Source organism: Manacus vitellinus, unplaced genomic scaffold (assembly GCF_001715985.3).
Source record: "Manacus vitellinus isolate BGI_N305 unplaced genomic scaffold, ASM171598v3 scaffold_7_pilon, whole genome shotgun sequence".
In the NCBI taxonomy this organism is placed as follows: Eukaryota; Metazoa; Chordata; class Aves; order Passeriformes; family Pipridae; genus Manacus; species Manacus vitellinus.
Window position 1 is genome coordinate 449,199 of NW_021940813.1, and position 25,691 is coordinate 474,889.

The 25,691-nt window shown below is 42.0% G+C and overlaps 1 protein-coding gene across 1 annotated transcript in view; it reads right to left on the bottom strand.

Annotated features, from left to right (window-relative positions):
• Positions 1–24,745, bottom strand: part of DSCAM (DS cell adhesion molecule) — a 440,753-nt gene extending 416,008 nt beyond the window's left edge. The window contains exon 1 of the mRNA XM_029964757.1: positions 24,677–24,745. Coding sequence (XP_029820617.1) covers positions 24,677–24,719 — 43 coding nt within the window. The 5' untranslated portion in view covers positions 24,720–24,745. The remainder of the gene's footprint in view (positions 1–24,676) is intronic.
• Positions 24,746–25,691: the final 946 nt, after the last annotated feature.

Consider the following 25,691-nt stretch of genomic DNA (forward strand, 5'->3'; position numbering starts at 1 on the left):
AAGGAAGTGCAAGGAAAGCAGAGAAGAAAAATTGTTCTTTTGATAAAGCATAGAACTCATGAGAACCATATTCTGAAGAATAAAAATCTAGTTTTATTGGAAATGTACATTTCCTGAAACTAAAATGCTAAGTATAATAACTGTCAGCTTAATTATAATTGTTTACAACATCTGAGAAACAAGCAAAATTCATCAGTAATAGAAAGTAGATAGATTGCCCAGCCCTTGAATATAGTGCAGAGGACCTCAAGACTTTCACACAAGTAAATAAAAAATGAGGATTAAGCCTTTTTTTTCTGTAGGAAAAAAAACGTTCCAACAAGAAATAGATTTAAAAATCTCATAAAATATCAGTTTCTCCTCCACCTTCTCACAGCATTTGTCTGCTGAAGTAGTGCAGCCAGATATTTTACACTCTGAAAAACAGCTCTGCCCCCACTTTTGCTTCCCCCTGTTAAAAATATTTTGTTTGACTTGACCAAGTGGATGTGATCATATATGTTTGGCCAAGGCACTCATTTTGCACCCACCAAAGCCTTTCCTTTTCAGTTCAATAAAATACAGAGCTGTGTTGTTTCAGTGGCTACTTTGCTCATAGGCCATTGCTACTGAATTAATGGTATTAAACATACACACTCATTAACTGCACAGATGATAAGTCAGAAAGGGGGTAAAAAGCAGTGTTTTTGTGCAAAGGAATACCAAGCTTCTGTAAAGAGTTTATAAACCTCAATAAAGAACACTGGCTTCAGACTTGACAGACCACCAAGAGCAAGTCAGCCGTGAATTCTCTCATTGTCAAATTTAATAGAATCTCAGCAAAGGGAAAATCCTCATTCTGTGCTGCAAACATTCAGAGTCACGGCCTGCTGCTCATTTCTTAATTATGCAAAAACCCCATTTAACACTTATGTTCAGTATGCCATTTTCAACTGACCGAAACTTTTAGGAACTATCCTTAAAATGGAGGGACTTTAGTTCTCAGTCAGGGATTAACAGCAATTGGAGGCTTTATTTTGCACACACCAAAGCAAAAGTTTCTAACTGAACAAAAAGTGCAAAAAAATTTTCAAATTGCTTTCCTTTCTCTCTATTTTTTTTCCTTAAAGGAAAGTTTTGTGAATATTTTTGTTTATTTGTAAAGAAATGGATCGAGTCTTTCTTCCATCCTCACTTCCCATTCTGTGCTCAGCATAGGCAAATTCTGAAACAAAGCTATTAATCATAAAGTAACCAAGGAACAAGAATACACTGGAACTTAATTTTTCCCAGCTGCTCGAAGAAACAAAAAAAACCCCAAAACCACAAAAGGCAAAGAGAAAAAAAAAAAAGTAAGCAATCCATAGAATAACCACAAGAAGTCTTGCCAAAATTTTGCAGTGGAAAAGGTGAGTTGACCAAGGTAAGAAAGTTACAAGGGTTAAAATAAAGTAATCTGAGTCATGGTTTGTTATTTCATCTTTGACAACTACCCAGAGCTCTCTCCATCACCAGCCTGAATAACAAATATAAATAATAGCTTAACATTCCCTGTTAGCATTCAGTCTGAATACTATATTTTCTAGTAAATCTTTCTACTGAATCTAATAACAACAATTCAGGTTACCCAGCACTAGAAACACGCTGTGCCTCATTATGCATTTTAACTTCCTCTTCTTCTTTTCTCTCTTGATGCACAAAATAAAAAATACCTTGTGCAGGCTTATTGTTATTTAGGTTCACTATACAAAACTACTGCATTTTTATAGAGCCACGATGCCATAAAATATTTATAAGGACAAACAAAACCAGCACAGCTCTTTGTAAAACCATTTAATACCATCAGCTTTCTCCAGCTCCTGCAGAAGTTGATTGAAGGAATGTTGTGAGTTCAATAGGACCGAGCCCAAACTAACAAGGCACATGTGCTGAACATGCTCAGATTTGGGTAAACAGCACAACAACACAACCTCGTTGTACTTTCTTCTCAAAAGATGTCTAAAAGATATGTCTAAACAGCAGGGGCACGACAAAGAGGGAATAATCCAGCAAGAGTTATTCCGTAGAACCAGAATTTCCTTTGATTCAGCTGGTAGTACCTGAGAACAATAAGGATTTCAGTTTTGTACAGGGCACCTTCAGAAACCTCAGGCTAAGTCAAGGATGTCAGAATTGAGCAACCCTGTTTTGCTAAAAGGTAACAAACACCATTCCTGGTAAAAGGAAGGGTGCAAGAGATTCCATCCTGGTGGCAGCAGGGATTTCAGACTGGAAAGAAAGCATCATCATCCATGACCCAGCAGCAGGGTGGAAGTCACCAAGGGTTCAACCCATTAGCTGGCATGATAGAGGCTCTTCCAAACATCCTGGATACAGAATAAAGCTCTTACTGATTGATAAGGGATTAAGATTGGAGAATGGATTGAGACAAATCCTGACTGGAAGGACTTGGAGGTGCTGGTGGGTGAGAGGTGGGACATGTGTGTGTTGGCAGCCCAGAAACCCCCCATGTCCTGGGCTGCAGCAGAAACCTCTGGGCAGGAGGTGAGGGGGGGATTCTGACCCTCTGGTGAGACCCAACCTGCAGTGTTGCCTCCAGCTCTGGGGGCCCAGCACAGGAAAGCTTTGGACCTGTTGAAAAGTGTCCAGAGGAGGCCACCAAGTTATCACAGGGCTGGAGAGCCTCTGCTCTGGAGACAGGCTGAGAGACTTGGGGTTGTTTAGCCCAAAGAGGACTCCAGGGAGACCTTAGAGCCCCTTCCAGTACCTAAAAGGGGGGCTACAAGAGAACCAGAGAGGGACTTTTCCCAAAGGCATGTACTGACAGTACAAGGGGGAATGACCTTAACCTGAAGGAGGGCAGGGTTAGATTAGATATTAGGAAAAAAATCTTCCCTGGGAGGGTGGTGAGGCCCTGGCATAGGTTGCCCAGAGAAGCTGTGGCTGTCCCATCTCTGGAAGTGTCCAAGGCCAGGTTGGATGGGGCTTGGAGCAACCTGGGCTAGTGGAAGGTGTCCCTGCCCATGGCAGGGGGGTGGAACTGGATGATCTTTAAGGTCTCTTCCAACCCAAACCATTCCATGATTCTATAAATATACATGAGAGGGAAAAAAGGGCACAAAATCTATAAGCAACTGATTACAGGACCTTAGAATTTACTTTTTTTTTTGCTAGCCCAGCATAGGTGAGACACAAAAATGTAACACCAAAGATTTTATTATTATTGTTTCATTAAATCTGGGGTGGGAGAGAGTGGGTAATCATCAATCTGTAACCACAAAGATGAACAAATAAAAAAAAATCTGGGAATGGTGAATATGGAAAAAAGAACAATACAAATTTATTTTATGATTTCATGGCAAAACCCCCACACTGTACCCAGTGGTTCCAGCCTGGAGGTGCAGAGCATGAGGCATCACTGCCCTGGGCTGACCTGCAGCCCTTCCTCAGACACCAGCACTCAGCTCCAGAGCTGAAGCTTGGCCAGTGAGGATGACACCATCCTCCCACTGACATCATGCATCCCCCTGCAGCAGCCTCTGTGGCACCAAAGCAGTCTGTAAAACACTGTGTGTTTTAAAGGAGGAGAGAATGTTGGGTTTTTTCCTCTAAAAAAGCAGGGTACAACTAGCAGGCATTCAATTCTTGTTATATGGTTGGGGGGGGGACACACAGATTTCAGACTTTCCTGCTCAGTATTTCAGGAAACAAATGCAGGTGCCAGTTGTCTGTGGGGTCACCGAGCAGTATCACCTTTAATGTCCACAGTGACACCGAAATTTCATTTCCCCAACCCTGAAATATGAAATATTGGATTCTGCTTGCCTTCTGGGGAAGCACAGTATTTCTGGTTTTTTTTTTTCCCTCTCTCAAACCCATTGCCTGCTGTGACTCCTTAAATATCTGTTCAGGCTTTCTCTCTCTCCCTTAATTTCTACAGGATGCACCCTAGGCAATCTCTGTGACTATTTAAAAAATAGGTTTTATTAAAGAAACGAATGCACAATTCTCCCCTTCGTTCCCCTTCTACTTGTGCAAAACCTAAATATCAAGCAGGTTTCAAGGGAACAGGAAATATTTACTTGGAGAGAGGGAAGAAGGAAAAGCAGCTCTAGTACTGAATCAGTTGTATCCCATCACCTCCTCAAGAAGTCCCACTACCAATGTGTTTTTCAGTCAGTGCATGTCTGGTGTGGTAAAGAAAGGTAAAGAAAGCATATTCTGAGCATCAGGAGTAATTTGCAGCTGGTTTCAAAGGAAGGAGGGTCAAATAATCCCAGGTTTTTGACAGCAACACCCACGTTCTATCATTTTTAGTTTTTAAGCCATGAGTTTGTTTTCCAGCTTAACAGGAGGGCACCTTTGAAAAAAGGTGACTTTCTCTTGATGACTACCTGTCAGCTAATTATTAGGGTGCTTCTAAGTGCCTTTTTAAGTTTGCTATCCTCTGGTTTCCAAGTACTGAAATTCCTTAGAAACAGAATATGACATCATAAGGAGGTTTTGCAGAAGCTCTCCCTGTATGTCCATTTATATTAGTTTCATCATCCATAACAAGTGTTTAAAAAGCAGAAAAACAACCATGATGCATAATGCATTGTGTCATGATGCATAATAATAATAATTAAAACCCCTCCCCCAGCTCCTGAGGTTTAAAAAATCTTTCCAAGTAAGCATTTCAGCAGAAAGGCTTTGACAAAAATGCCATTTAGGGACTTTCGAATTTACAGCCCTGCAATTTGTCATCATTTATATTAGCGAGAAGGTTTAAAATAAAAACAACAACAATGAAAGGAAGATAATACAATGCAATTTTGTACTTGATGAATCTCCTGTTGACTAAAAACCCCTATGCCTGGCAGTCAGAAAAGTTATTAACCTGCCAAATTGCAGATGGAATCGGTGTATTTTTTCCCCCAGAATTCTTTTAAGCAGAAGAATATGGAGTATCCCCATGTTCAAGAATTAGCAAAGGTTACTTGCCTTTGGAATATTGATTAGCACAGCCCTCGTGGGAATTATTTCGCTTTTCCAAAGCAAATTAAAGATCTGAAAAGCAATTCTCAACTTAACTTCAAATGCAGTTATTTAAAAATGGATGATTAACGCAATTACTGCCTGGCACAGAGAGCACAGCTTTCCAGAGGCAGCCAGCAGAATTCACAGTGCACGCTCAAATCAGATTACCTTGAAAGAGCTCCCTTGATCCAGGGGAGGAAAAAAAAAAATAAAATTGATACCTGGGAGCTTATTTCTCACCTGAATAACACTTTTTTGTATTTCTTTTTTCCTTCTAAAGCAGGAGCTGCATTGCAGTTTGCTGTGCTCACACTCCAGCTCAGGTTTGCTGCGTTTTTCAGAGCAAAGTGCACAGGAGGGATTTGATTTATTTGCATCCCTACGACTTGTTCTTCATCCCCCTCCAAGGTTTCTGAAGTGCCTGCTGAACAGCACTAATGCTGCTTAAAATTAGCATTTCTGCAGGGTGTTTTCTTTAGCAGTGATTCACTCAACAGTAAATTAATTTGGGTTTTCTTTCGGACTTCCATGTAGCAACCACCAGCATGGAGTACACATGTGATGTTCCTGAGCACAGTTATATTGTCATGTTTTCTGAGGAACCAGCACCCCTACAAGCCAAGCAGGTTTTTCTGATATCACATTTGAAACACATAACCAAGCAAGGATCTGAGCTCAGGTTTTCTAAGTTAATGCCTGAAATTTTTCTTCTGCCTCATTATGGAGCCATTAAGATCAAACACAGTTTCAAAATCTAGGCAGAAATATTTCCACTGAAACTTTGAGTCAATTGCTGCTCAGTTTTAAAACACCAATACATCCTTCTGCTAAAATAAGGATTTGATAACTCCAGTAATGCACATTTCAGAGGTAATTATTTTAGTCAACTATTTTTTTCTTCCTGTTTCTGGCTCTAAAAACGTACCGGTTTTAAATCTTTACCAGAGAGCATAAGTGATAATGAGCTGTAAATCCACAGAACTAAAATGTTGCTGGGAGCACTACTTATGACTTGTCAATCAGAATGTCTAAAAGTGTATCAGGAGTCTATAAAGTGATGGGGTTTTTCTTCAGTCACATACATTAAACTGCAGGCTGTGAACACAAAAATTGCAAAAATCTATATCTTCTTTTTTTATATAGTTCTATGAAATGGTCACAGAACAATTTTTTTGTTTATTGACCAAGGGTGATGACTAAATGATGACCTTTTTTTCTTTTTTTTTTTTTTCTGAATGAAGAATAGGGCAGGCTAGGAAGTGAGAGAGTGAGAGCTGTTATTTAATACTGTATTATGTAGTGTTGCATATTCCAATCAATTTTTTAATGAATTGGGAAGTTGTAACAGCAAATTTAATTGCTAGCCACACCCAAAAGCAAGGAGCAACAGTCAGGAACAAGCAAATCCTTGTTACGTGTACTAGAATATTTAGGAATTTCTATAACACAACAGTGCACAAAATCAAGTGCCTTTATTAATGTTTATTACTTAGGAAGACCTCAAGAGCCTACAATGCTCCCAGAATCCTATTTCCTGGGTTCTAGAGCACCACAGATTTCTATGATGTGGAATAAACTGTGTATTGCCCATTCCATTCAGAAAGAATTTTGAGCTACCACAGGTCAGCAGTGAAAAATCACACACAAAGAGGACTTGAAGAGCATTTCCATCTGCATTTTTTTTCTTAGTGGGGAAAAAAATATTGTAGAGAGAGACCTTTTTCCAAAAGCACAATTGTGTGTCTGTCATGTGTTAATATTTGCCACAGCCATCATAAAGAAAGGAGTCTCAGTTTTTGTACTTAGAGGTGATTAGCTGTGGTTATAACATTCTTATCCTGGAATAAACCCCAAAAGATCATTTATATGCATAGATTAGACCACCAACTGCTCCTACCCAACACATACAGAACAATTCTATTATTCCTGAATGGACACAACAGAGGAGGACAGGAAAACCAGAATATTTTAGGGGTCAAGTCCTCATGGTGTTTAGGTCAGATTGTGCAGGGTTGGAGGGCTAATGCAGATACTTTTAATCAGATATAATAAACTGTAGGGTCTCAAAAATAAGAGGATTAAAATGGTTTGGGTTCACTGACAAGGAAAACCAAGTCAAAACATACATTTTTCACTCTTTTGCTAATGACAATGTTGGCATGACTTGTCCCTCGAAAACTTTAGTTGTGAAAGGACACGTTTTTCTCAAACATTTTCACATTTACCATCATGTGCCACGGCACAACTAATTGACCATCACTTTTCTAGGACTCTCCCATTTGTTAGAGTTTGCCACCATCAAAAGCCATTCACGTTCATGGTTTTATAAAAGCACATATGTTCATTTTGAAAACTGCATGGCAGGCTTTGTTTTTGAGGTTTCAGAAAATTATTTTTCTGTGATATTTTTCTCAAAGAAGTTTATTTGCTAGAGACACCAGTAAAACATAACTGGTCCCAGATGTAGGATTTCTGGTTGATCAAATTAAATCACTTCAATTCTCTTTTCTGTGGAAATTTCATTGATCTAATCTGTGATCTCTTCCTTTGGCAGAAAGCATTTTTCTGAATATTCTTTCTAACCATTCTCGCACATGCACACCCCAAGCTGATGAAAGCACAAGCAGAACTTGAAAGAAATATTGACTTTGTAGAAGCACATTTATTTTCATTAAATCAGTTTTTCCAAGAGGGAATAAAAGGAAGTCACTCCAGGTTTGTGAATCCAAGCTTCTTCCAGGCAGAGCTGAAGAAAAATTTCTTATTCCATTTTAGTCATCTCTGAGGATGGATCATCCCTGAATATTTACATTTCTGGTGTGACTGGGGAAGGACAGAAGGGGAACAACAGGACAAAGAGAAGTTAAAACACAGGCAAACTACTCTACTCACTTTCAAATCAATTTTTTGGGACTGCCAAGTGCTGTGAGATGGCACCAGAGACAGTCCTGGGCAGGAGAGGAGAAGGAAGAGAGAGCCTTTCCTCCTGAGGTGAGAGCTCACACTGCACTGGCTGTTAATGTAAGAGGAAAAGGTAAAAGACACAGAAATTTTAATTTTCCTGCCCTCCAGCCATAAAAATCTTCCACACATGGGTGGCCCAGAGTTTAAGTGCATGAAGTGGCTAAATAGTTTTAAATTCACTAATTCCACTTTGTAAATATAACATATGGGTTATCCAGTGGCTTTTGGTGTTGTTTTTTTTTTCTCCTCTCCCCAGACGATCTTATTTCTGCTCTGTTTAGTTGTTGTTTCTAGGCATTGCTAATTGTCATTCATGGCAAACATAGTCAGCTGCTCATGGACCCAATTCCAAGGAGAAGCTGCGGGCTTTTTTTTATTTTTTTTTTAATAAAGAAAATATCCAGGTTAGTGCCAGAGGACCATTTTCTCATTCTAATAACCTCCTGTCCCTCATTTTCTCCTGAGATGCACAGAAAATAGGTATTGCAAACAGCAGAGAGCTGAGACACCTGCAAGGTACAGGGAGTTTTCAGAGAGTAAGACTGGACAGAACTAACTGCATGTGCTTCTTCCAAACTACTCAAAGGATTTGGGGGCAGCCTGAAGCTCCACCTGACACAAGCCATACAAAAACAAGACAAGGAGGCAGCTGATAATATTTTTCTAGGCTTATCACAGCTTAGAAATACTAAGAAATACTAAGAAATACTTAGAAATACACATGAGGGGTGATTTGGGGGTGTGGGGGGGGAGTTTTTAGCAACAATGCAAACCAGATACAGGCAGGTTGGAGAGTGGGATAACCTTGGAGTGCTGACTTTAGGTCTCATGAGAGGGAAGGGGCTGCCCCAGCTTTGCTGACCTGTTCTTTCTCCTCTCCCCACTATCAGCTGCATCCATGTGCAACCCCAACCACAACTCCAGCAACTATGAACAACCCGGTCTGAAGTGGCTGAGCTGATGCCAAATTTAAAACAGCACACACAGCTGGAATCAAACAAACAAGCCAACCCCATACACAGTAAGAAAGTGGGAAGGTCAGGGAGAGAAGCAGGGAAAGGTTTACATCCATTAAAACCAGCCAAGGAAGCGTGACTGTTCCCAGAAAGGGCAATATGTGTGTCAGGCAGAACATCAATGGTCTGAGAAATTTGCTGGTACTGAGGATTGTTTCAGCATATGCTGCAACAAAGAACTTGAAAATCTTCAATGCCAGCTTTAAAAAGGGGAGGAAGTTCATCAAGTGTATGTGTGTTACTCAGGAGGTTTTAACTGAGGTCAAAACTGTGTGTCATCCACATCTCCCTCCTCCCTCCCCCTAGAAAGACCCTCTTCAGAATCTCTCTTTAGATGTTTGTAGCTACCTGGAGGTGAGAATTCAGACTAACTGCAGCCCAGATACACTGAGCTCTGCTTCAAATGTATTCAGGAAGAGTTATACACTTAAAACAGCAACAGCTCATCTTGTGGACCTGGACAATGTTATCCCATCAATAGTTACTAGTTTTTATATGAAGACATCACAGGAAAACATGTCTTCAGCCTGTGACACCAGCAGCAATGAAGAGTGTTGTATTTTTGTACACAGTAGAGGCAGATAGGTTGTCCCTTCCTTCTTAGCTTAGGTTTGCTTCTCCAATGCAAATCAGCACTGACCTCTGCTGCTGGACTATCTGCATGTGTGCTTCCCAGGAAAAGAGCAAGGATGTTGCAGTAACACAGAGATGGCATTTTCAAAAGGGTTTTCATGCTGCACAACATGAATTCCTCTGCATTTAGAAGTTCAGGGCTCTGAGGATATTTATGGCCACCCGAAAGAGCGTTTGTCTAGTGGGCAGAGAAAATGTTCCTGTTACACAGACAGGGAGAGGAGCTGAAGACTTCAAGGGAATAACATGGAGTACCTCATCCTGCACAGCCATTTTGCCAGTTTTCCACTTGGATATGCTTCCCCCACTCCAAGATCACCTTTACACAGGTGATCTCTGTCTGCTGTGGAAGAACCACATAGAGGATGTTTGCCATAAAGAAAGAAAGGAGGCACAAAATTAATTCACATGGCATATCCAGTGCACTTCCCACACACATTTTAGCTCATTTTGCAGCCATGTCCTCAGGTCACAAGCTTAAGTAGCTTACCCAGGGCCAGGCAGAGTCTGAGGACCTGTCCACATGGGGATACTCAGGAAATGAATCTGAAATTAAACTTTTAAAAAGAATGAAGCTAAGCAGCATCCTAAGCTAGCACTTTCATTTAGAATTAGAGCCTTAATTCAGCTTAGCCTAATTCTTTCAGTTCTAAAATGAGGATGGTGACACAAGCCTGCTTCCAGACCTATTTATCTGGAGCAACTGAAGGCATTACTGCCTCCAGCTACTCCTCACTGCCTTCCTGGGGGAGGTTTTTGCCCCACACAACTATGACAGCAGAGTGATCCATGGCAGTGGTGAGAACAAGGCTCACAGGGCATGGATCAGGCTCAATTCATTGACGAGGCAGAGATTTGCCTAAACTATAAGCTTGATGAGATCTCAATATCCCATAATTGTCACACAACTGCAGTTTAAAGACTAATAGCATGAAGGTGCTTTTGGCCTCTGTGACTGTAATTAAAGGGACTCATTTACCCCATGTGGTTTTATAACTGGCAATAGATTGTAGGATGTCAGTCACCTCACAGGTAAAACTGTTTCCTAGACAGTCTGAAAGGGGTGAAATAAGATGTTAGAGGAGGTCTGTGAATCTCTGACAGCTTTTAAACTAAACAAAGGGAGGGAGAAGGAAGGGAAAACATCCTTTACATCCCTATTCCCTTGTTCTACCTTCCCACACCTGGGGTACAAAAAAGCAAAATCCCCCAAGACAGGTCTTGGCAACCCTGAGTTCAATCTGTCTCACACTCCCCCTGAGATAAATTCATGAGAGGGAGAGAGGGGAAGAGGGAGAGAGGTTGCTCCACGATAGTGTTTTTTGCCCTGTAGAATGGAAACAAACCAAAGGATTTAATTTTAACACCCTGTCTCTGAACTCAGGCCACTCATTACTATCAAACAGCCTCTGACAGAGGAAGACACTGGTGTCTACCTACAAAAAATAGAGAAATCAGTTACTATATTTTGCTAACACCTGTACATATTTAATATTCAAAGCCAAAATATCTCTTCTTTAAACGTATTATTATTATTACTACTATTATTATTATTATTATTATTATTATTATTATTGTTGTTGTTGTTGTTGTTGTTGTTGTTTTTCTCCAATATGCAGAATTGAATCATATGAAATGAGATGACCTAAAAATGCAGGACCCCAAAGACAAAGAAAGCAATGCTGCAGCTAAGCATTAATCTCTTAGCAGCACCAAGTTTATAATTTCAGTGTGTTCTCTCCATTCTACACCCTTGTGGAGATTATCTCCTACAGATGACATGCAAAAATAAACCTGGATGAAAAGGGAAGGGAGAGCAGGTAGCAGGAGGAGAAACAACCTTCTCTCTTCCTCTCTTACACACAGAGAGAGAACAATTTGTTCAGTAAAGATGGAAGTCTCTGGACCAAAAACACATTTTAGCTTTGAAAAAAGGAGAATTATTTGGGGAACATACCACTCAGAATAGAATCACATAGAGGATTTAGCTGTACCACAATTTTTTGTCGTGGCAAGTTATGAATGGGATGTGAGGTCTGTATATATTAAGGGGGGGGGGAAGACTTGGAACCTTTATTTTTAATCCCTAGCAACATTCAGATCATCTAGGGGTAACCTATCTATTTCTGGGTCTGTTCAGTAGAGTAGGAAAACAAAAAGCCCTTTCCTTTTGTATCCCAAAGTGTTTCTAATACAGAAAATCCATTAGATACAGGGAAAGGCAGGAGCCTCCTATCAAGCTGCAAACAGGAATGCTTAAGCACAAGGCACTGAGGCGATGGAAATGCATTCAGAGCACTTAGCACGTAGGATTAATCGAATTATAATTTAATCATCTGATCAAACACTAATTAGCATAATCACTTGAGGGGAAAAGCTGCTAGAGGAGCAGACGAAGAAACACCTTGGGCACCCAGCACATTTTAATGACGCAAGATCATGCACAGATAATTTTTTTTCTCCTTAATAAAACACAGCAGAGATTGAGGATGGTGGTGCTGAAGAAGCAGTTTGAAGAGGTGTCCTGGATCACAGTTCTCCAGCATGAGAGCTGTTGCAGCTGGGTCTGCAGACCTGAGTTGATTCAGGCTGTACAAGCACAGGAACACCCCACTACCCTGGTTTGCCTGATGAGGACCTGAGCACGAGCACAGACTTCAGCCCGCTGTGTTCCCATTATAATCATCCCTCCTTGTTTCCCCCAGAGCCTCCCACATGAATGTTTAACTATGGATCAGTCAGATGACCTTCAGGGATACAGCAAAGTATTAGTGTCCTTTTACACACTGCATTTGAAATAATTAGTCTGAATCAGCTGGGTTTTTTTGGCTCGGAGCGGGCGAGAATGGAAAAGCAGGAGATATTAAGGGAGCTTTGCTTTGTAATAGTGTCTGGCTTCCCTGCTAAAATCATACCACTTCTGTAAAGCAGAAATCTGGAGAGACCAGAAAAATCCCTCCTGGTGTTTACCCATGCAATAAAATGTCACTTCTATCTGGAGAGTGGGCAGGAAGAGATGTATGGACAGAAGGAAGCCTGGAAGACTGTATGGAAAGGGAGAAGCAGGAAGTTGAAGAGGAAAAAGGATCTTTGGAGGGGTCTCTTACTTGAATTTTTACACAAAACAATGTAATTGATTTACTCTTAACAACTGTTTAGGTCTTCAAATGGATATTTCTTCGGGACATTAAAAATATTTAAATGTAATGAACTGCAACATTTATAGATAAGATCACAGAATCATTTAGATCAGAAATGACCTCCAAGATCATTGACTGCAATCACTAACCCAGCACTGCCAAGTCCACAACTAACCCACGCCCCTGCGTGCCACAAGACTGGACTTGGAAAAAGTTTCCTACAATGTTATGTAAGGAAGCAAAATGATGAGCTGCTTACCTACATTTTAAAGACACCAGATCATACTGGCTCAGCCATGAGCTAATTTAAATTGATTATATCCTTCTTACAGAGCTATTACTAATAATCCTTTCAGCTCCTCAGAATGACTGTACATTGATAAAATAAGGTAACCAGTTACAGCACAGGGCCAATTTACCCCAGGATTTGTCCACACTGGCCACCCTCCTGTGTGCAGTCACTGTGCAGAGTCTGGGAACTCTCAAGAGAGCAGCAGCCCTCCATTGGAGGTGATGATTCCAGAACACATCCCAGCAACAAAGAGCTGAATATCACTTTAAAGCATTGTCACAGTTTTAATAAGTGACTGATGGATGAACTAATAGTAGAATCATAAAATGGTTTGGGTTAGAAGGGACCTTAAAGATCACCTGGGTTCCAATCCTCTGACACCTTCCATTAGAGCAGGGTGTCCAGAGTCCCAATTAAAAGGCAATAAATTTGTTTCTCACTGACATAAAGGTAGAACTACCACACTGCAGCATTCCTGCCTCAAGGAGAGAGATCATATACCAGCATTCATGGAGTCCACTTAATTAAAAAGTGAAAGTAATTCCATTAAAATTTTAAAAGTTACGGGTTTTCAAATGTTTAAAACATCTAGCTTTAAATTCCTGCTTGCTTCCTTTCCAAGCAACAACTTAAAAGCAAAGTCAGCAGATTTTGCATCACCTCTCAAAAACTGCAATATGGCAAAGTGAGAGGGGAGTGACAGAGCTGGTGACACTACTTGAGACTGCACCATGCTTAGATATAGGCTGGAACACAAGAGAACAACAACCAGCTTCCCAAAATGATCCCTAAATCCCTCTTCTCTCCCTTCCCTCTGAGAGGACAGCAGTCCTGAGCCAAATGGCAGCATCCCCTGCTGCAATCACGAGTGCAGCTCCCCCAGATCTTCCACTTGTAAGAGTACCAGCACTGTGCCATGTCATAATGCCTTCATTTTCCACTTGGAAGCTATTTAATACGTGCTACTTATTTTATATAAAATTTTCTGAGCACGAGGCCAAATGCACTTGCCTTAGGAAATGCCAGAGCTGAGATGCTCAGCCGACCTTAACCCCTACACCAATTATTCCAATGTTTACCCACACCAGGGACTGAAAGCAGCAGAAACAATGTGGGGAAGAAGAGTAACTGCATTACATGGTGGGCAAACAAGGCTGTTATCTTTGAACACAGAAAAGAGAGAAACACAATTTATTGACATCAACAGTTCTCAAAAATTCTTGAAATTAGGTAACAGTCAGACTACCATTATTTAGCAAAATGTTTGTAAAAATCCTCATTAACTCCTTTTGCCATTACTAAAAATCAGCATTATGCTCTTCTATAGAAATCCATTTTGAGACATGGTAGAAATACTGTAATTGCTTTTGTCCACTAGGGAGTAACTTTTGAACTTAATAAATATGCACTGAACTGCTACAGCAAGAATGTCTTCAGACAGGCATTTCTTTTCCCCTGCATTGGCTTCATGTGTGCCAGTGGTAAGATATTCCAAAGGCCTCCAGCTCAATCACTAGTGGGACAAACACTGCTTGAGCACATGTAGCACTTTAACAGGACAGTCACATCTCTCTGCAGTCACCCTGCTCCTTCTCAAGCATGAGTGCACTAGATAAAGGCAAAAAATAGGGAAGAAAGGAAGAATTTGTACAAGATTTTTGCTCTAGTCCAGGATAGAAAAGCTAAACCTAAACCTTTCTTCCTCAGGAAAAAACAAACAAACAAACAAACAACAAAAAAAAACCAACAAACCCAAAAGAAACATTCCCTACTCCAGGCTGTGTTCCCATCCTAACTGTTCCGTCTTCCTCAGGGCTTGCTAAGCAAGCAGCTCTCCAATCTGATGTAGAGACAATGTAGAGCTGTTCTCCAGTGGGGAACTGGAGACATCCTCCTCCAGCCAGCAGTGCCCTCAGGAGAACACATCCAGAGCTGGGGGTTCGGGCACATGCGCCGAGCAGCCCCCGCTGCACCAAACCTGCCAGTTCCAGCTCCCAACAGCTGAACAGCAAATCACCACTGCCAGGGCCTCTCTGGAAGCCTGACAGCTCAGCCTCTATTCCTGAGGATTAATTATCTCCCTCCTGCCCAGTAAAGGAGCTCAGCTCCTTCCTCCTTCACTCAGACCAGGGACTTGCACGTCCTGCCCTACAGCAGCGCTGACATTTGTAGGATTGCTTTCCATCCTTGATCCGCCCCACACTCCCCCCAAATCTGTTTGCCTCAGGGAAAAGCTTTTAGGGACAGGAGAAATACTTTTCCTACCAAAATACTTCTAAATAACTAAGAATAATAGGGAGGGGGGGGTGGTAGGCCTCAAACTAAGCCTATATCTGAGATGGAATAGCAAGAGCAGACAAAAATCGGAGAAAAATCAGAATGCAGGCAGTGAAGGGCAAAGTTGGGAGTTTGAGCACCCCCTCCTTAGGCTCAGCAGGATCCATGGAGAGCACCAGCTTCCTCCCTGGCACAGACCAGCAGCCAAGAACACAGTGATGGGGACCAGCACTGGGCAGTCCCAAAACCATGTGCTGTTTTGTTCCCCACCTCACTGGGGAATAAGCTCAGGTTTGCCTTCCCCACTGCAAACTGGAGCCAAGACCTGAGTGTCCTTCACCATAAACTGTCCAGCTCAAACTTTGCCTTCAGAGACTGCCCTCCTGCTGTCCCACAGGGATTCATGCTCTTTGAATGCCCTGCCCTCCTTCTTCTTACACCTTGCAATGTTGCCTGGGTACCCATGTAGTTTCAAGATCACCCTTTTTACCCCTTTACCCTCCACACTAAAAATCCAGTTCATACTCCTATCCTTCCCTCTCCCCTAAGCATTTTTTTTGCATTTTATATATATATTTTTATTATTATTATTTTTTTTACAAAAATCTGAGACCAAAAAACCTCAGCCACATTTGACACAACAAAAAACATGGTCAGCATTGCCCATCACTCAGTTCCCATAGTTAGATTAACCTTGCTCTGCATTCTTCTCATCTTTTCCCTTGAAATGCTTAAAATCTGGTTTCTAGAACCCCTGCACAACAGGGCTGTGGAAAAGGTTGTCATTGTGGAAGAGAAACCTTCAGGTCACACAATAAAACCAGGAAGATACAAACAAAAGCTTCCTAAATATATGCAGCTCAAAGCATGAACTAGTAAAATGCAAATACTACTCTATACATCTGAAAATCTCTTAACTATGAAAAAAAACCCTCTATGTTGGATGTCTACAGACGTATCTAGAGAACTTGTGCTTTACTGACAGTTTCCAAAATTGCTTCCTTCATATCATGACTTAGCAAATGCTTCGCTTTTTGCTTCACAACTGCAGTTTCAACACAAAATATGGTTGACCTGCCTAGAAATAATGTGTGAACTGGCTTTTAAACTGCCCCACTGAAAAATCACCTAATGGGAGGAAAAAAATCAGCTGGAGGATGTGTAGTGTGTGCAGGACCTTCTGGATGGTGAAGGACAGGAAGGTTTTTTCTGTTTAAGTTGAGGTCTACCTAAAGCCTGGTTTGCTTGAATAACAGTTTTTTCCACCAAGATCCCATGCCAGGGACACCAGAATCTGCTTTTCATAACAAAAAGGACTTTGTCAAGGACTTCCTCTGTCCTTAGCTCAAGCCAGAAGCAGACTAACAGCATGTCACATGCCCACCTCTTAATTATCCAGGGACTGACTTTATGCATTCACAGTATTTTCCTGAGTCAGGGCCAAAATTCCTGATAATACTCATCCAGAAAACCCCAAAGACTTCAGAAGGTAATACCATAAAGCAAAAACAAACAAACAGACCCCAACACACCATGATTTCTGATAGAACAGCAATTGCAGAAGAGAATTTAGGAATAGCCAGAGCTTACAATTCATGCATCACCTTTCCATGGGCTGGGAAAAAGCAACCAACCAGCATTTTGTGCACTCAAATCCTGCCATGTGATTTGTGGAGTCCAATACCTACTGTAACAACAACATATGGGTTCCTCCAAGCCTGCACATTTCAGCATCCCAGCAATTCTTCTCAGCTAAAACAAGAGGCAGCTTAACCAAGAGCCACCCGTCAAAGGCTGACATTTGTTATTTGAACTCCGCACTAACAACTGAACCTCTGGAAAACTCTACTGAACAACAGCTTATTATCACAGAGACACCTCTTAAGAACAGAACAGGAGACAAACCTTTCCACCAAGCCCCTTAATTCTGTGGCACCTATAAAATGGAGTCACTGAGGGCTGGCACTCTGCAAATCTGAGAGACAAACACCCTTAGTGTGCAGGCTCAGCATAAGCCACTCAATTTGCAAAACCACATGAGAGGATTTCACGCCAACAGATATTTATATAGACAGAGCAACCCTACAATCTTATCTATAGAATCACTATGAGTAGATTATGTAGATAGGCAACTATTTGTAGCTGCAGTGCCACATAATTATATTCTAGTTTATTGAAACATCCCCGGTCATCTCGATAATCGTGTTTCTGATATCCTTAAAATGCTGGAGGGCTCCCCAAAATTACCAAAAAAAAAAAAGATAAAAAATGACAAAGTAAGTGAGAATAATTTTTAGACTAGTGCAAACATAAATGTTAAGACACAAATCTTCTGCATGGGATTACTGGGTAATTAATTGGGAGAAAATAGTATCAGTCAGACAGCAAAGCAAGTGCCAAATTCTCCACACACAGTAGTTTTTAAGCAATTATAAGTTATACAGATTCACATATATATATATATATATCACAGAATATGCTGTGTTGGAAGTGACCCACAAGTATCACCAAGTCCAACACTTAGACCTCCACAGGACCATCCCAAGAGTGCCTGAGAGTACCATTGCATTTGCCTGTAGAAATACATATATATTTTAAAACCTCAGAAAGAACTGTATCCCAGATTAACATGGACGTGCATTTCTGTGTAGAAATGTGTATATATATATATATTTTATTTTTTATTTTTTTTTTAGATCTCAGAAGGAACTGTGTCCCTGCAGGAAGGTCGGTCTCCAGCTCACAGGGTGTCATGGGCATACAGGCAAAAAATTCCTCAGGTGATCCTTGTCTGTGCTTTGGTATGTGCCACCTCAATGAGTAGCAGAATGCCATTTCCAGATGTGCTCTTGGGCTGCCCCTTGGCCCAATATCCTGCATTTCTGCAGGCTCTGTCCTTCTGGAAGCTTCGGCAGAGGCGCATCAGTGATGCAGCTCGGGTCGCCGGGCTGATCTCTCCCTCAATTATGAGGAAGCTCCAGGGAGGCTGGTGTTTAGGATGGAGGTGACTCTCTTTCTCAAAGCCTTTGCACATAAAAATGGCTTTCTATAAATAGGATTGCTGGCTCACTCTTAAGTCTTACTCCCTGCCTCCTAAGTAAAAATAGCTTAAATAGGGATGCTGGGAAGACTTGCTAATCTCTGTCAGCCTGTCTGTCCATCCCTTTGCATTTCTTTCTTTCCTCAGAACATATCATAACATTGCCCACAGCACTATGAAAGGCATATATTTATGTACCCTAGTTTCTCTTTTTCTGATGAGTAATTCAATGCCCTGATGGGAAAAAAAAATACTTATGAGGAAATCGGGATTTTTTTTGTGAATGGCAGTATCAAAAGACAAGCAATGACAAGAAAAGCTCACAGTGCTAACAAGTGCCTGAGGAATCAGGGGCTTGTTCTTGAAGGCATTCTCTTCAGTCCTCTAAAATATTGGGCTGTGAATGGCTTTTATTGTGAAATATCTCCCATATTATGTTTTATTTTTGAAAACACTAATTGTTTGATGAAATCCTTACAAGGGACAGGGAGGTGAACGCTGAGAAGATAGTGTTTCTTGTGAAGAATAACATAATTTGAAATCCTAATTTCATTGATTTCATATCAGTTTAAATGGAAATAAAGCGCTGATTAAATAGGATTGTGAAATATCTCAAACTATATTGTGAAACAAGTAATTTAACTGCAGACACCTACACATTCACCTTGAAATAATTAAGTATTCTGACCTACAGACTTATGTTGCTTAAATGGATTTTTGTAGAATGTTTAAAATATCAATGACTCGAAAGAAGTAACATTAAAAAAAAAAACCCAAAAATTGTATGTTAGAATAATTAAGGTGAATATAATGGTTTTTTCTGCCTCCTTCAGCTTTTAAAGTAGAAGATGGAATTAGTCTTTCCTACTGCAAGTCTGAAAGACTCCTAGACCAAGAGATTGATAAATGGGAGCAAATAAAATCAAAGGCTAAATGAGTGGTATGTTCAAATAGGCCTTGATCCTACACACTTGTTAACCAGAGTAAACTTTAAGGGGAAACTCCATCTATTTTGCTCCTCAGTCCACTATCTTGACCTCCCACCTCCAGAAAGATGTTTAGTTTTTTTGCTTTCTGCTTTTTTTGTCACTTCAATATTTATTAAATAAAGGAGATTATTTACCCATCCCAAACAACTCCCTCACCTAAGAGAGCAGCGTGTTTGTTAAGACACTTATCCAGGCAAAAACAAAAATTGAAGGCCCAACCTGAGCCCAGCTGCTCCCATGACCAGAGGCTCATGAGCTGGAGGAACTTTCTAGACGAGCTACTCATCAAAACCCATGAGATTTTTCCAAATAATTCAAATTATCAGTGTATTACATGACAACAGTTTACTAGAGAACAAACAACATTAAAACCAGCTTCTAAACTTTTCCAGATGCAGCAGCACTGCGGAGATGCCACTGAAATACACCCTGAATCCTGTGCTGAGTTTTGAGCCCCCCGTGACAAGGAAGACATTGAGGAGCTGGAGCGTGTGCAGGGAAGGGAAATGGAGCTGGGGAAGGGCCTGGAGCACAGGTCTTATGAGGGAGCTGGGGGGGCTCAGCCTGGAGAAAAGGAGGCTCAGGGGGAACCTTCTCACTCTCTACAACTCCCTGAAAGGTTGTAGCAAGGTGGTGGTCGGACTCTTCCCAAAATGTAACAAGGGGTAGGATGAGAGGAAATGGCCTCGAGTTGCACCAGGGGAGGTCTAGATTGGATATTAGGAAAAATTTCTTCATGGAAAAGGTTGTCCAGCCTTGGAACAGGCTGCCCAGGGAAGTAGTGGAGTCACCTTCCCTAGAGGTATTTAAAAGACCTGCAGATGTGGCATTTGGGGACACAGTTTAGCAGTGAACTTGGCAGTGCTGGGTTAACATTTGGACTCTGTGATCTGAAAGGTCTTTTCCAACCTAAACAATTCCATGATTTTATAAAAAAAATAAAGTTGTAATAAAACCCTATTTAACAGGGTTTATGGGTTTGTTTTTACCATTCCTGGAAAACAACTTCTCTTCAAACACTACCAAAAACACCTTCACTGTCACAAGTGTCTGACGTTCGGTGCTGTGGAAAGAAGACGCAGCGTCCACCAGTTAAAAAGTTTAGTGAGCACTGACAGAAAAAAACACGGACAAAATGCCTCTCTGGGCTCTGTGTGCTCCCACAGCTTTTCGGAATCGTTGTGACTCGTGTGGTTTGCTGCCCACTAGTGTCGTGTGTGACCAGGCAGGAGGCAGAGCACATTTCCCACTCCGCAGGGAGGAAACCCCACCGGCCACCCCCAAAACCTGGGGTTGGATCAGTACACCTCAAGCAGAGGAGAAACACACCTTTAGAAACAGATCTAGATATTTCCAACACACTGACTGCCCAGCAATAACAATTTTTCTCTATTTGGCATTTGGTGATTAATTAATAGCTATTCATAGCTCAAGCAACACCAGATTAAAAACACCATCAGCTGTACTGCCATCCACAAACACACACCAAGCTGAATGCTTTCTGCACATAAAGTTTCTAAATTAAATTTGGTTACACAATTCCACATCAGCTATGTACCTATCACAGTACGTTTCTACAGAGAGAGCCCTTTGCTTTTTTCCTCAAATGTTTCATCCCCAACACAGAGAGTCACCATTTTCTTTGGAGAGTATCATTAGCACCACCGTAGCTTTTGCTACTCATTCTCCAGCCCAGCCCCTGCTCTCAGTGCAGTGTGATCCTCCTCAGCCTTCTAATATGCTGCTAAAACCCATATTGATAGATATACAGCAGGGAAAGGATTCAAACAGGAAATCATTTTAATGGAAATTTATTTTTAGTGTCATCTGTGCTGTACTGGGTGCCTCCCGATGCTCAATTGATTTCAGCAGAGCATCCATGGACAACAGGCATATAAGAAATGCAGCCAGAGAGAAGCCTGCAGATGGGTTCAGCATACCTACAGCAGGAACTGAATGATGCTGAGAGACACTCGTTTCTGAAAACAGCAGCCTAATTCTGAACTAGCTGGATCACTGTAATTACAATGAAGAGCCAGGATTTTGAAGGAGGCCATTCTCCCCTCACAGCCTCCCCTGCCTTCTCCCTCCTCCTCTCACAGCAATTAGTGAAATGCCCCCTCACTAATTATGACCAGTAGACTTCTGCTGTTCATTTGAATTGCTCCCTCCTGGAATACTTAGGTGTAGTAACACAGAAGGTAGTGCAGGTAGAGTAACCCTGAAGGTAGCTCAAAAGCATTGCTCAGGATTATAACTGCATGACTCAGGCTTTCAAGGTAGTGAATTCAGCTGCAGAGCTCCCACTGATGTCTATATCATCCCACGCACCCTCTAAGGCTGCAATGAATTTATGGGTAATAGTTACCTGTATTTTTAAGGAACTCACACAGCAATGAGAGCTTGGAGCCTCCACAAAATATATAAACTTCAGCCAGGTATTCGGGGAGGTTTTGTTTCACGCTTCTGAAGTACTAATTGGATGTAACAGCGTGTCAGTATTTTATTGTCCCCAGAAGGAAGCTATTTCACAAACATAAAGCCTACCCAGTGACACTGCTCATATCTAATTTGACAAAATGTATTTGTGCTGAGAGACCGTAGGGAAACATGGGGGCCAACCTTGCTACTGTTATTCAGATGGTTTCCATTATCTTCAACAGAAATTTAGCCCAAGATCACAACTGCAGTTAAACCCATAGCATGGGATTGCTCTTCAACCTATTCCTCCCCCCCAAAAAAGAAAAAAAAAAAATCAAAACCAAGACCAACATGATTGATCTTACACATTTTAAAGTTCAATTAGAATGAGATGTAACACATAGTTGAAAACTGCTTATACATGTGCCTGTGTTTTAAGCAAATGTAGCTTGGCTCCATAAGGGGTTCAGAAATGGCAATGGCAGAAGCCAAGCAGAAACCTGCCCCCTCTCCCCCAGATAAAGCCATAAAAGAATAGTGCCTGTCACACAGTGGAGTTCAGACATAGTTATAGACAGAATAATGAAAATAAATGTGTACATGACATATCTATTTATATATGCAGTCATTTCCTTCAAAGAGATACATATCTGATATGACATTGCATTACAATCTGAAGTCCTTTAACAATATTATTCCCTGACTCTTGACTCTAATATAATGGTCCTAATAAGTGCTACTAATAATCAAACCCATGTTATTGAGTCTGAACATGAAGGTTCGTGCTGTTTTCAAAAAAAATTCCTCTAAAAAGACCCTAAAAACATGCATTTTGACATCAAGTATGATGCCAAAAGCAAACACACTTTTTAAGTTGCAAATAATCACTAAACCACCTACTATAGGTTTTTACAATGCTTTCATCTTAGAATATTGCTATACACAAAAACATTTAATTTTAGTCCTCCAAGAGTCACAAATGTACAGATGTTGCCATGTGGCAGCACAGAATCCATGCAGATGCATCCATCATGTACACATTATACTGTTGTATTTTTGGGATACAAATTCAGGTTTGACTGTGATCCAAAAACACATGGAAAGTGAAAGTGAAATTACTACTCATTTCATAGATCAAGGAATAAATGAAAGTGATTTTCATAGTATTTCAATCTCATAAGGCAAAAATTACTCTGTTCTTCAAAAACCCCTGGAATGAGGACTAACTAGGTTAGAACATGAATTTATAGCATCAGTACAGTAGGAAAAAAATACACGCTTTTTCTTTTTTTTTTTTTTTAAAAAGTATAAGATTTATGGAAAGAAATTAGGTCCTTTGCTATGCAAATCTAGTTTTAAATGAACAGCACTGGTCAGAGCATACACTTTCAGACTGATTCTTTCTGTCTTACAACCAGCAAATCTCTCCCTCCGAGATATCTGGCTGAAGAGGTTAGAGAGAAAAGCACAGTGCTGGCTGTCATAAATAAATAAATAAATAAATAAATGGATAATTTCTTAATGTTAGAACTTGTTGCAGATGTCTTACTGCTAAAAGAAATTCCAAAATTTTGAAGTTTATAGTCTGGGGTTTTTCAATCCTTTTGCATTCCGTGGCACGCAGAACACGAAAATGTTTTAAGATCGCTCTAAATACCCACTTAAGATTCACCTCCCAATTTCTGACCTACCCAGCTATTCACACTGGACTAGCCATGCCTGTCAATGTGTTTTCTCATCCAGTGTATCCTTAAGAAGATGTGAAGGCACCCTCATCCAGCATTCACTCCTCACCCTCTGCCAGAGGTTCAATTATTTCTATCTTCCAGGAAAATCTTACACTTTGCCCTGTGCTCCTCTCTCATTCAGTCAATACAAGAAACGTTCTTTCTATTCTACCTGCTTTGCCTATTTGGAGAACCGTGTGTTTAATCTCTCTGATTTATGTGTCAGGATGTAAAGCATTACAGGCAACGTTACATTCTCAAGTCTGAAAAGAAGGAGGCAATGCAATAGAATAGCTGGAACCCCAGCATAATTTCTTTTCTGTCCTTAAAACTGCAGTGCTAACGTGCATTTTACTAAAACTTAAGCAATTTAAACATATTTTTGTATATACCACGGTTTGCCATCACATATATCTAAATGTTCCAAAATACCCCCCATCCACTACTAAAAACACCCAGAAACTGCAATAAACGTTTGTCAATCAAAGAGTTGGCAGAATGAAGAAGAGGGAAGAAAAAAAAAAGGAAAGAAAAAAGAAGAAAAAGAACAGATTTACCCTTATTCTATCCCCACTCTAATATCGTCTTCCTAACTTTATAATTGACTGAAAGTCTTCAACATTTCCAGATGATGTAATGCTTATCCGTGCATATTTTTACATAAATGAGTGAGGAAAAAAAAAATTTCAAAGCAGGTACCTTTACGGTGAAATGATGAAAGTGAAGTAAATTTAAAATATAACTTCTTAAATATATATAAAAAAAATTGTAAGGTGAAAGTAGAGGGCGACTTAAAAAGAAAAACGTAAAAGGAAGCAATATCTCAATGCGACCGCTTAGGATGAAAGCCCTTCAAATTATCCCCGTGTACTCTGACGGATTTATACGGCACTTGGCGAAATTCTGTACTTTTCCAGATGAGAAAGAAAAGAGAAGAAAAAGCGCTTCTCTCCCTGCTCTCTCCGAGCACCGCGGTGTTCCGAGGGAGGCAGACGCCGAGGGACGCGGCTGGTGACGGGGCTGTCACTTCGCGAGGTGAGCGAGTTTAAACGATCTCACACCGCCAGCGCGACGCTTTTTTAACACAAAAGGCACCGCCGCGACCCGCTCCCCTTCCCGGCCGGCAGGAGGGGAAGGATGGGGGAGAAGGGAAAAAGGTGCCCGCGGCGGGGGGCTCACCATGCGAGATGCTGTGGAGCAAGGCGACGGCCAACATCCACATGCCCCCGTCCGCTCCCCCGGCCTCCGCCGCTCCGGGCTTGCCGCTCGCCCGCCGCGGCCCACGGCCGGGCCGGAGCTTGCCAGGCCAGCGCGCACCGGGTCCGGGCCCGCCGCCGCCGCCTCCTCACTCCTCCCCCTCCTCCTCCTCACCACACCTCCTCCTTCTCCACCTCCTCCTCCTCCTGTCCCTGGCTGGTGGCTGCTCGGAGCCTGCGGGGCCGCTCGTTCCCCCAGCGAGCGCTCAGCCCCGCCTTGCAGCCCGCGGCTCCGCCGACACTCGCCCGGCCGCTCGGGCGGGGGAAGAGCGGGCCGGCGGCGGGCGCGGAGGACGGGTGCGCGGCGCCCAGGTGTGTCCTTGGCTCGGGGAGGCGCCCGCCAGGGCGGCGGGCAGCGGCCCACAGGTGACAAAATCCTCGGCGCGCCCCACGAGGCATCCCCGCCGGCGGCGGCCGGCCCCGAGCCGCGGCGAAGCCGGCTCCTCGCACGCCTCCTCGCACGGCTCCTTCACACGGCTGCCCCTCGGCCGGCGGCGGGGGCGGGCAGGCGGGCACATCTTCCTTCTCCCCTTCTCTCTTGCCTTCTCTCTTCGCTCTCCGGCGGCTCGGAGCGCTCGGAGCCCGCCGCTCAGCTCCCCTGCCTGCCGGCGCGGCGGAGGGCAGCGCTAACCCCAGCCCTCCGCAGTCTTAAAGCACCACCGGGGCCGCACAGTGGAAAAACCCAAGACCAATAGAAGAAGGCAGCAGAATATCCCTGCCTCTCAATAGTTGGCTGAACTGCGGCCGTTTGGCATCAGCTGAGTTGTATATGACTAATGTGTTGACAAGTCGTGTAGGGGGGACTGGAGGAGGGGGCCCTTCTAGAAGGTCACAGCCCAGACAGGCGAGCACATCAAATAATTGACTGAGAGCCTGTGCAAAACTGAACGAAAGCACATATATACATACACACACACACATCTTGCAGTGCTTACACG